The 12235-nt window shown below is 47.6% G+C and overlaps 1 protein-coding gene across 1 annotated transcript; it reads left to right on the top strand.

The window, feature by feature from the left end:
* Positions 1-9852: 9852 nt before the first annotated feature.
* On the top strand, positions 9853-10521 carry LOC309839298 (polyadenylate-binding protein 1-like 2; the record flags this gene model as incomplete). The annotated part of the gene is made up of 1 exon (XM_082681000.1): positions 9853-10521. Exon 1 carries the CDS (start codon positions 9883-9885, stop codon positions 10519-10521), a length of 639 nt encoding a protein of 212 aa, XP_082537126.1. The 5' UTR covers positions 9853-9882.
* Between the last annotated feature and the right edge of the window lie 1714 nt (positions 10522-12235).

Below are 12235 nucleotides of genomic sequence, written 5' to 3' on the forward strand. Positions count from 1 at the left end.
TCTGTAACCTCTGATGTCTGGGATTGGTGGGGGTTTTGAAAGTAGGGTGATTGATTGTCAACCACTATTCATACATCTGTGAGCTGTTCCACCTGTTTTAACAGCATGGGTTAATTTGTCAATAGTTACAGATTCTGATAAACTGAAAGAGAGAAACTTATTGTAGAATAACATGGTGGTCACCAGGACCAATTCTGGAACAAGACTGCCTGCCTTTGAATCAATTCCAGGCTCTACCACTTACACTATATGAGACCTTGCCTGTTATTTAGGTCCTTGCTACCAAATTTTCCCAGGTATAAAATAGAGATTATAAGGACACCCATTTTATAAATTGTTATAAGATTAAGTGGTTTAATGATCAATTGCCTGGCAACCATTTAATTGTATGGGTGTTTGTGTGTGTGTGTGTGTGTGTGAGAGAGAGAGAGAGAGAGAGGGGGAGAGAGAGAGAGAGAGAGAGAGAGAAGGAGAGAGAGAGAATGTTTGATGCATAGATCACATATAAGTCAAACTCAAATTTGGCAGTCCTTTCAGAAATGACTGGAATAAAGATATAGAGAGGATTTGGACTTGACACCAGGATTTAATCTCCTTCTCTGGTCCAACCTACACTCAGTGAAGAAATGTGGACCTATGATCAAAATTATTAGAGATTCATTAAAAAGTAAAAGAACTTGTACTGCTTTTCAAAGCAGAAAATGTTTTTTAGGTTTCCGAAAATGGATGTAAATAATAATGAACCTGGTAAGAAGAGGATGTAGAAATGAGGAAGAGAGATTGAAGGAAGGGAAGGATAGAAGTGGTAATATCCTCATTTTATAGAAAAAGAAAAGAAAAGTTAAAGTGACTAAGGTGTATGCAAGGAACTGAGGGTTAAGTACATTATTTAAAGTTACTAGAGTCATCAATAGAGAAACTAAAAATCAAAAGAAAGTATAAAATCTGAGAGAAAGAAAGTGAGGGCAGAATGAAGACACAGTGAATGAGTTAAATTCTCTTCTGTAAGAAGAATGTGGTCACTTGATGATGGCTAAAGTTGATGGATGATGTGAAATAGCAGATTAAGCACTTTATTTAGCTGTAATACGGTAACTGCCAAAACAGTGCAAGCGGGAATTATTGAAATGATCTACCCTGGGAAGCACAACTGGGGAGTGGGAAGTGATGGGGTGTCAGACCTTTGCCTTTTATCACAAGCTCGTTTGTACTTTCTGGTCACCACTATTTTATTTACCATGTGCGTGACTTCCTTTCAGTAAGAGCAATTTTTATTTTTGAGCATGGTTTCTAAAAGATGGTGTGTGTGGAAGGAGGCCCCAAAGCTAATCATCGTGACTTTACCAAGGCTTTACCACATGGAAGGAGATTTCATCTTACATCTATTATACACAGTGAAAACTTAAATTGCTCAGCAACTCATGGTAATGAAGATCAGCTACTCATATGCCAATAACCCATGAGTGTGTCTTAGCACAATCATGAATGTTGGTAGGAGAGTTCCAGAGACATCATGAACACGTGAAAATGCATTCAAGTGTCCTATAGGAAAGAACTTGAAGGAACGTACTGCCTCATAGTAATTTATCTCCCATATGGTCCCAAAAAAGGGTGCTCAAAGGGATGAATAGCAGCTGAGGGAAAATTCAACTCCTGACTCAACACCCCATTCTATGAGACAGTATTATCAAATCTTCTAGGGAGGTTTCTTGAGTACAGAAAATGGCATTCTTTCATGTGTTGACTTGCAAGGTCCTTGGATCTCAGGGAAGATAGATAAATGGGTCAAAAAAAGGTCCTAAGGTCAGGAGAACGAAGGAAAACCTGAATGCGAGTGTAAGTTAGGTGAGTTCAGGCCAGAGAATCAGGCACTTGCCTAGAGTAAAATCCAGCCATAACCTGGGATATAACCCAGAGGATCAGACTCCCTCTGAACTGACACCTTGCTCCTGGTTAGAGAGAAAGTGCCAAGCTTCCTTGGACACCAGAAAGGAGAGACACTGGGCCTTCAAAAACCAGCTGAACAAGGATATACTCAGGACAGAGGGAACTGACATTAATAAGGAGTCCCTTGTGTTGGGCACTGAATGCATACCAGGCACTGTGAAAAGCATTTTCCAAACATTATCACGTCTTTTTGTCCTTACAAATATGCATCCCTTTGTACAGATGAGGACTCCAAAGCTAAGGAAACAAACAAAAAAGGCAAAGCAACTTGACCAAGGTAAGCATAGCTAGTAAGTCATGGACTGGGGATATACCTACGGTATATTTTTATAAGGTCATGCCTGTAAACTGCCTAAGATTATGACAAAGAAGGTCATTAAAGTTTTAAGCATACATTGGGAGGAGAATTGGTTCCCAGAGAGAAAAGTATCTGAAATTCTATGTAAAAACCATCAGTCAGCCCTCTGTTCTTTGTTCCTAAGTAGGGTTGGGCAAAACTACTTGTTATTTAAAAAATTCCTAAGAACCTTAATTACAATTTCTGAAATTCATACTCAAAGCACAAACCGAGGCTCAGAGCGGTTAAGTGTTTTGCTCTGGAACTCTGCCTACAAGAGAGTCCACTTGACTCCAAGGCCCATGTTCTTTGAGGAATTTAAGCCCAGGAATCCAGGAACATACAAGGACTGCTAGGAGTATAGGCTTCTTCATTTCTCACGACCATCCTGAGCCCAAATATCACCAATCATGTTCCCTTTTGTGGACCCTGTCTGTTTCTGAGAGACAAATAGCAAAGGGTCAGAGAAATTCTCATGAAAGGAGTAAGGGAAAAGAGACAGAGAGAGAAAAAGAAATTAGAGAGAGAAACTGAGGACTTACTTGTATCCTGCCTTTAATCACACCCAGAAGTAACCAAGGTTTGTGCCCTATGCGGGGTGGCAAGGAGAATGGGATTGGGGGGGCGGGCTCCAAAGGGGATGGTAGCTGTATTTTGTGTTTTTTTATTATCCTAAAAATCTAACCAACTGATACAAAAGTAGGACAAATGTTTTATTTTTTTCAGTTTGAGTGATGTGTACTTGGGGGCATGTTCTGTGACCCACTATAATATTTTGTATGTTTAAAAACCTGTTAACGATTTTAAAAAGATGGAGAAAGACAGTTTGAGGTAGGTGGAAGCCCGCAGGAAGGATGGAGATTGGATCATGGAGTAGTCAGAGTATTCTATGAAGGCCCACAATGACCAGGATAGAGAAAGGTGAGAATGGGGAGGTTGGCAAGGGCCAGGTCATGCAGCTCATTATATTTAAGTCATGTTGAGGAGTTTGCCTTTTAGTCCAAGTGAAGTGGGAAGCCTTCTGGGGTTTTGAGTAGGGGAGGCAAAAGGCACCATTCATTTTTCTGAAAGATCAGTCTGGCAACTGGATGGACAAGGAAGTTTGGTGGAAGTGGGAGAACAGTTAGGAGGCTTGGCAGGATCCCATGAGAGGCTTAATGGTGGACTCCAGTGAAGTTGGAGAGGTTCAAGTGGTGTTTGGGAGGTAGAGGTGATAGGAGTGGCTGAAGGATGAGACAGCGTCCAGAGGAAGATGTGGGAGTGGGAGAGGAAGGAAATAAGGGTGCTCTCCATTTTTATTTCACTTGAATACCCGAGTGCATGGTGATGCCATTTAAGGATGAAATACCTATGAGACATCCAGGTGGCAATGTCAAGTAGGCATACAAATAAATATGGGATCACAACCTCTTATCTTCCCTCCCGTGCCCTGACCCCCAACATGCAAATGAGACCATATACTGTCCCCTCTCTGCAATTTGCTTTCCTCACTTAATAATAGCATATTTTGAAGGTCCCCCTAAATCAGACCCTATAGACATAACTCGTGCTTGGTAATGATTGCATAATAATCCATGGAATGGCTGTGCCACAATGTCTCCAGTCATTCCCCAGTTGATGAGTGCTTGCTTTGTATCCTAGTTTGCCCAGTGTGAATCCTTAGGTGATAAACATGCTCATGTGTGTATATCCTGATGTCCTGGGGCTCTTATGTCTATTGACTCAATTCTCATTCCTTCCCTGCCCTATATCTCTGCCTCCCTTAACTCTTCACTTTATAAGGATCCAAAGGACCATTTGCTAAATGTGCTGTATTTATTCAAGACAATTTAATAATCATTGTTCTTATTTGTTAAATAACAGGGGCACACACCCAAACACTTTCCAATTCTTCCTAAATAAAAGTCTAAGGCTGCTATTTTTTCTGGCCTGTATGTCAAGATTATTTCCATTCGGGGGAGTTTGGGGGCAGTGTGAATTGACAAAATAAATTTACCTACTACAAAATACATGTATGTTTTCATTCTCTATTCCCCTGAGCATCCTTCCTACAGCTATGTCAACGAGAAATTCATAGGAAGAGACTTCTTTATGTAGATCCCTGTTTTCAGTGTTTTGATTCATTTTTTACCTGTAGAGCTGATCTGTCCCTCTCCCCGCTGGTACCCACCCCCATCCCCTACCTTCTTCCATTATTTTCTATTCTTTTCTCCTGCTCTCTGAACCGCATCCCCATTCCTTTCTATTACTCCCTCCTGATAGGAAGAAGGAGGTGGGCCATGTGAAATGGGAAGAGAAGGGCCGGCTCCAAACACTCTTTGAATGTCTCTGTATCTGAACCTATCTCCTTAAAGCTCCACCTTGAAATGAACAGAAAGAGAAATCTAACCCTTAGCACACAAAGTCCTTGTTGTCCTCCCGTTTTAAACCAAGTCCCATGCACATACAGCCAGGAGCACTGAAAGCAGGACCCGAGTAAGGACACTGAGGCTGGACCCCGCACGGCCCTGGAGAGGAGTCAGGTTTAGGGCCAGCCCGTTTACCGTCCAGTCCTTCTCAATCTCTTCTGCTGGCTTGTTATCCTCAACTCAACTTCTACATGTTGGCATGTCTCAGGGAATAGCCCTGCACTTTCTTCTCCTGACAGTACTCTCTCTAGGTGATTCTGCCCAGTCTTGTGGCTTTGAATACTATCTGTGTCCTGTTGTCTTGATAATTCTGTTTCTGCAGCCTACATGGAGAGCAGACTTTTCCAGACTTCAGACACGTAACATGTGCAAATTGGAACTCTTGACACACATCCCCAACTGTCTTTCTCCCTTGTCCAAATCTATCACATCCACTCTCCGTATTTTCTGTGATTACACGTAACACCTCCATGACCAAGACTTGCAAGAAAAGACTCTCATAGTAATCATTCATTTCTTAAGTTTGTTCACCAACTGCCTTCAATCCACCAGCAAGTGCTGTCTGTTCTCTTTCCAAAATATCACGTGAACCCATGCACTATTCTCTAAATTCGTGCTGCCAGTCTGGGCCAAGCCACTGCCATCTCCCAACTGGGCTACTGCAAGAGGGCCCGAATTGGTCTCCGTGCTTTGCTTTGTGCCCTGCCCACTTGTAGTTTTTTCCACAGAGAGCAGCCAGAGAGAAATTACTGAATATAATTAGATCATGGCACTCCCTTGATTCAATTCTCTCTTTGGCTCCCCAGAGCTCTTTGAGTGAAAACCAAACTCCATCATGGCTCCTTCCCACCACTACACTGTCCTTTGTTCCCTCCATCCCCTCTCTCACTGGGCTCCAGCTACACCGGCATCTCTTCTGCGGCTCCAGTGCCCCTCTTTTTTGTCACAAGGCCAGAGGAATTGCAGTTCTCCCTGCTAGGCAGGTTTTCCCCCTGTTTTCCAGCAGGACTGGCCACACATCACTGTCCTCAGAAAGGCCATCCCTGACCTTTGCCACTTCTCTTGGGTTCTAGGTAAGATGTACCAAATCATCTCATTTATTTCCCTGAGGGCATTTGCAGCAACCTTTAAGTGCTTTTACATTTTCTGCCATGTTTATTGTCTGTCTTCGCCACTAGAAGATAAGTTCCTTGGATGCAGGGGCTCTCTGCCTGGAAGAATGCCTGGTACAAGGTAGCCCTCCATAAATACTTGTTGAATCATCGAGTGAATAAAATGAGTAACACTTCCTCCCACAAGAAAGGGACCTCTCCCTCCCTCTGCTGACACTCCACAGGGCTCTTCACTTTTGCCTCAATCATAGCAACCAGTAGTCAGAACACTTTTGATTGCAGATGTGACCAGGAACTGAAAAAAAGGAGACGGGAACCCCAGAGAAGCCTCTGTGAGAAAGGACTTGGAGAGCATTCCCCAGTTGCTCTCCTTGTCACTGTAGTAGCCTTCTTCCTGTTGCTGGAGGGTCAAGGGCCTGGGGATTGTCTTCTGGTTTGACAGGTTTGTGGATTCACTGGCCACAGCATGACTTTGCTGAACCTCTTTCTCCTACAGATTTCTGTTGCTCTGTGGGCTGGAAGTCAAAGCCAGAGGAAGAGACCTTGTTGACTCCTGGTCCTTGAATTGGTCCCTCTTGTCACTTCTGTCTCCAGACAATGGGCCGAGAAGCTCTTCTCGTCATCCCCACATCCCTTACCTCCCAGCAATCATGGCTCCCCTCTTGGCCGCTGCCTCCTCAAGTCCCTCTTGGTGGCCACCTGGAATGGTGAGGCAAAGTTCATCTGCCTCCTGCCTACAAGCAACCTAGACCCTCAGGAGATGGCTCCTAAGAGCGGTGACAGTGACCACCTTGATCAAGGCACCAGCAGCACAGCAGGCTTTTCCTAAGTCTCTGTCCCTGCCCTTTGCTGACACCCTGTCTAGGGGCAGAGGGCTAGACTTTGCAAGCTGGCGAGACACACGTCTGTATGTCTGCTTCTCAGCCATCTTGGGATGCTTTCCAGCCAGCGATGAGAAAGTTCTCACTGCCTCACACCCCATGGTGACCCAGTCAGTTCTGAAGGTTCAGGGTTGTTCTATGATGTGCAATTGCCCAGGTCCAGCCAACACTGCCACCACAGAAAACAGCTTTATTTACCCAAGGAAGGTGGATGGGTGGGAGTGAGGGGGAGGTGAGAATATGTGCTGGGCAGATGAAACTCCATGGCCACCATAGTCCAATCACATAGTACATATAGCCCTCTGCTGGCATTTCTCTTATTTGTATGGGCAGCCTGAGCTTTAGTGGAGTGAGGAAAGGCACTATGGCTTGATCATTTTTTATATCTGACCCCGAAGTCCACAGTTCAATGCCTGGCTCATGGTAAATGTGAAACCCCTATTTATGGAAGGAAAGGAGGGACGGAGGGAATGGTTGTTCTGACTCTTTTGGAACTGGTCACAACTGACTGTCTTCTTTTTGTTCTATCAGCTCTGTCTCAGGGGCATGTGTGTGTGTGTGTGTGTGTGTGTGTGTGTGTGTGCATGCATTTACATGTGTATTGATGGGTTTCTCTCCAGTTTCATTGAGATATAATTGACATATAACACCGTATAAGTTTAAGGTGTACAACATAATGATTTGATATAGGTACACATCGCTAAATGATTACCACAAGAATTTTAATAAACATCCATCACCTCAGTTAGTTACACTTTGTTTTCCCCTTGTACTGAGAACTTTTAAGATCTACTCTCTTAACTACTTTCTGTGTTAATGTTTAGTTTGTACTCTTTCTAAAGATCTGATCATACCGAGTCCCTCCTTAAATGTACTGAGTGGGCCCCGTGAGCTTGGGTATAGAGTCCAAGCACCTTAGCTTGCTTTTCAGGGCCCCCCACACCTTCCAGCCCCATCTCCTGCCATATACTCTTGAAGATCATGAGCTCTGTCCACACCAGATTATTAGGCATGACCAGAAGTGACCATGCATGTGCTAGCATGCCACAGAGCCTTGGACACAGACTGATGCCTCTGTCTGGAGTGCCTTCCCTTCTGCTTCGATGTGGTGGACTGCTACTCATCTTTCAGAGCTTGCCTTGGGGGTTTTGTCTCCTTTGCTGCCTTGCTTGATTCCTACCAGGAATGGTTAGTGGCTGGGTCCTCCTTTCTGGAAGAAGTGGGACTCTAGCCTCTGTTGCCCTCTACTCTAATGGTTGCTCACTTGCCTATCCCCTCAGCTTTTGGGCTTGTGTGGCCTCTCTGCTCCCACAATACACTCTGCTCACCTTTCCTCACCTTGCCCCACACCTCCAACACATCAACGTTCACTGCTCACTTACCACACTGCCTGTCTCTGAGCCCCCAGTGCCAAGTACTGGATAAGGCTTCCATAAATACTAGCTGGTGAACTGGAATGAGACACCTCATTCTAGAGAGATTTCAGGTTTTGCTTTTGTTTTGAACATGGATATGCCTTTCTTGGTTCACGTTGGGAACTTCAGCACCTTGAGGGCAGAGACAAAAGCAAACTAGTGCCTGGCTCTGGACCAGGCCCTGTCCCCAGCTCTTGATTTGGCTTACCTCACCTATCATGGAGGACAGCACTAAGGACAGGGTGCTCTTGATTCCCCCGCTTCCAGGCTGCATGAATTGAGACTTGGATGGGTGGGAGGAGTTGGGGGGTGGTGGGGGCTGAAGAACCCCAGGTCCCTAGTTCTCCCATAGTCTGGAGCAGGGACAGGGTTTCTAGCCCAGACTGTCCACTCCCAAGGTCAACCTTGGGAGTTGACTGGTCTATTTCCTCTTGCCTCCTGGACCCCTGTATATCCCTAGGGACCGGCAATGGCTCCATAAATATTTGTGGCATGGCATTATGGATGAATGAATACGTGTTCTTGTGTTCTTTATTTCCTCTTCTGCAAGTGTTGCAGAGGAGGGAAAGAGCCCGAAAAGGGGGAGGAATCTCTGAGAAAATGGGTCAGCAGGCTGCAGTGGGAGCTTGCCTCACTTGCCCCAGCTCCAGCTCAGAGTAAGAGTTGCCGCCTTGGTGGCGGTGATGCTGGAGAGCGTGTGTGCCTTGAGGTGGGGAGAACCCCTGAACGTGAGAAAACCATTTTCTTGGGTTTGTTTAGGCCGGGCAAGTGTATTCTCAACGCCACCCACCTTCTCTTGCAAGGTGCTTGATTTAATCATTTAAATGTTCTATGGGGAGAGGAAGGATAAAACAAAACTCCCTAAATCTAACCCAGATTCCCTCGGTCCACATGGAGCCCTTTCCCTGGCTTCCTCTTCAAACACATCCAGCCGATCCGACAGGCTGAGGACTCACACTCCCGTCCCCCAACCTCAAGCCTCCCGCTCCCGCCCCCTCCCACCGTCCGCGGCCCCGCAGCCCCGCAGCAGCCACAGGGGGAACCAAAGAGACAGAAGCCTTCCCAGCTGCCCGGACCACAGACGCCAACACCCCCCGCCCCCCACCACACGCCGCCCGCCCGCGCCCCGCACGCTAGCCCACGACCGAGCGGCGGAGGCAGCAGCAGTGGGCTGCAGGCTGCTGCGACTCGCACCGGTGCGCTCCTGGCAGCGCTCGCCATACCAGGTGACTGGGACTCGCCAGATCGGCTGGCCCGGGGTCCCCCGCCCCAGCTCGCGCTCGCGCCCCCGGCCCGGGTTCCGGCGCCCACCCGCCCTCCTGCCCTCTCCCGCCTCTCCGCCCCCCAGCTCGCGGGAAGGGAGGTCGCGGCAGCGGCCCGGGGGCACCGGCGACCGTGGCGACAGCGGCGACAGTGGCGGCGGCGGTGGCGGCGGCTGCGGCGGCGGCGGAGGCTGCGGCGGCGACCGTGGCAGAAGCGGTGGCGGAGGCCTCCGTGGCGGAGGCGGAAGCAGAGGTGGAGGCTGAGTTGGAGGCCGAGGCCTCAGTGGAGGAGGCAGTGGCGGAGGTCACCCTGGGGGAGGCGGCGGCAGCCCTAGCGGGGGAGGAGGCGGAGGCCTCCCTGGCGGCAGCGGCAGTAGCCGTGGCGGAGGCCAGTGTGGCCGAAGCCGCCGCGGCGGCAGAGGCTGCGACGCCCCCCTTGGGGGAGGCGGAGGCGGAGGCGGATGCGGATGCAGATGCGGAGGTGGCGGCGGCGGTGGCCGCCGCGGATGCTGATGCGGAGATGGGCGGGGGCTCAGGGGGGAATCCGGACTTTCCTATGGCTTCGCTGTACGTGGGCGACCTGCACCCTGAGGTGACGGAGGCAATGCTGTACGAGAAGTTCAGCCCAGCCGGGCCCATCCTCTCCATCCGCATTTGCAGGGACAAGATCACCCGCCGCTCGTTGGGCTATGCGTATGTCAACTACCAGCAACCGGTAGACGCCAAGCGGGCCCTGGAGACCCTGAACTTTGATGTCATCAAGGGCAGGCCAGTTCGCATCATGTGGTCCCAGCGGGACCCCTCGCTCCGCAAGAGCGGGGTGGGCAACGTCTTCATCAAGAACCTGGGCAAAACCATCGACAACAAGGCGCTGTACAACATCTTCTCGGCGTTCGGCAACATCCTCTCCTGCAAAGTGGCCTGCGACGAAAAGGGGCCCAAGGGCTACGGGTTCGTGCACTTCCAGAAGCAGGAGTCCGCCGAGCGGGCCATTGATGCGATGAATGGCATGTTCCTGAACTACCGCAAAATTTTCGTTGGGAGATTCAAGTCGCATAAGGAACGAGAGGCCGAAAGGGGAGCCTGGGCCAGACAGTCCACCAGTGCTGACGTCAAGGATTTCGAGGAAGACACCGATGAGGAGGCCACCTTGCGATGAAGACATCCCAGGAGCGAGCCAGCCAGCAGAGCCAAACCTTGGCTCCCACCCGGTTTACAGCCCCACCCTTTGCCCCCCTAACCCACCAGCAGTGTATTGTATTGGGAGTGCAGGTCTCTCTCTCTCACAACCGCCCCCCCGCCCCCCACCCCCGTCTTCCTTCCCTCCATCTCTCCCTCCCTCCACCTGTCTCAGTCCCTCTCACTCTGTGTCTCTCTCTGACTTTCTCTCCACTCCCCTGTCGTCCCTACCTCTCCTCTCCCCTCCCTTCCCCCCACACCCACCTTGGGTGCTGTGAATAATCTTGCTAATCTGTGCCACTTGACAGGTTAAAGGCTGTCTTCTCCTTGTGGTTTGGTTTAAAAAGCACTTTCTCTCTTTGTTTATTGCACAGGTGATACAATTTCATGGTAGAAACATCAGGAAGGAGAAGGAAATCAGATGAGGGAAACCCAAGAGAGTAATTGCTCCCCATGACCTTACTACCGGGAGACAACCACTTTTACCATTTCCGTGTGCTGTTTTCCAGGCTCTCTCCTCTCCTCTCTCCCTCCCTTCCTCACCTCCACCCCACCTTCCCTTTTAACACACTGTTATAGAATGGTTCATGTATGTGGTGTTTCTTAATCTGCTTTTTCAAAAACTAAAACCAAACAAAAATCAACCCATTGAACTTCTTTCCATGTTATTCAACAGACTTCAGAACCGTCATCTTCAGTGCCTGAAGAGTGTATCGATGGACCCTAACATTTCTGTAGTCATTCCTGCATTGTTGGACATTCAGGTGGTGCCTAGTTCTTTCCCTGTGTTTAAACCCAGCATTGTGTATACTGCAATGAGTGAATTCTCCCTTGTCAAGCCAAATCTTCACAAGCATACCTGATGATCTTAATTGTGGACTTGCAGGATCCACATATGGACATTTTAAAGACTTTTCCTGTGTGTTGCCAAATGGCCCCTTCATAAGCATTGTACCGATTTTCATTCATGCCAGCCAGCTCAGCTAGTAAAAAGAGTATGCCCATTTCCCCTGCATAGTCTCCTGGTCACTGTAATTGATGTGTGTGTGTGTGTGTGTGTGTGTGTGTGTGTGTGTGTGTGTGTCTTGGCCAGCTTGATGGGCTGCAAATGGTATTTCACTGTCCTTGGTTGTTTTGCTGAATTTAAATACTGTTTTTCCCCTGTGCCTACTTCCTGCCCTTTTCCCCATTCTCAGAAAAATAATTCAGCTTCATTTCAGGAAACAAATCACAAAGCGGACAAGTTAACAGAAGAAAATTAATGTCACCTGTAATCAATCCTAATGAGCACCCATACCTCCCTGAATCATTTTCATCTGTACCTGTCTAATATTTTCTAAGAACTACCTGCAACATTTTTGGCTGTACCTCTCTAGTATTTTTCTGATTCATATGTCATGTATGTATATAATAATGTACATATTGTTTTTATACCTGCTTTTTCACACTTAAATGTGTGTGTGTATATTTATACACACACATACTCTTGAACTTCATTTCATGTCATTAAAGATTATTTAAAAATATTTTCTTTGGCTGTTAATATTTCATTGAATTGATGACTTAATAGGTGGATATATATGTGTACACTTCCTGCCCTTTTTCCCATTGTCAGAATAATATTTCAGCTTCATTGAAGGAAAAAATTACAAAGCAGACAACTTATCCATGTCTATATCTCTGTGCTTGTGTGT

This window comes from Grampus griseus, assembly GCF_964374135.1.
Source record: "Grampus griseus genome assembly, chromosome: X".
NCBI classification, from domain to species: domain Eukaryota; kingdom Metazoa; phylum Chordata; class Mammalia; order Artiodactyla; family Delphinidae; genus Grampus; species Grampus griseus.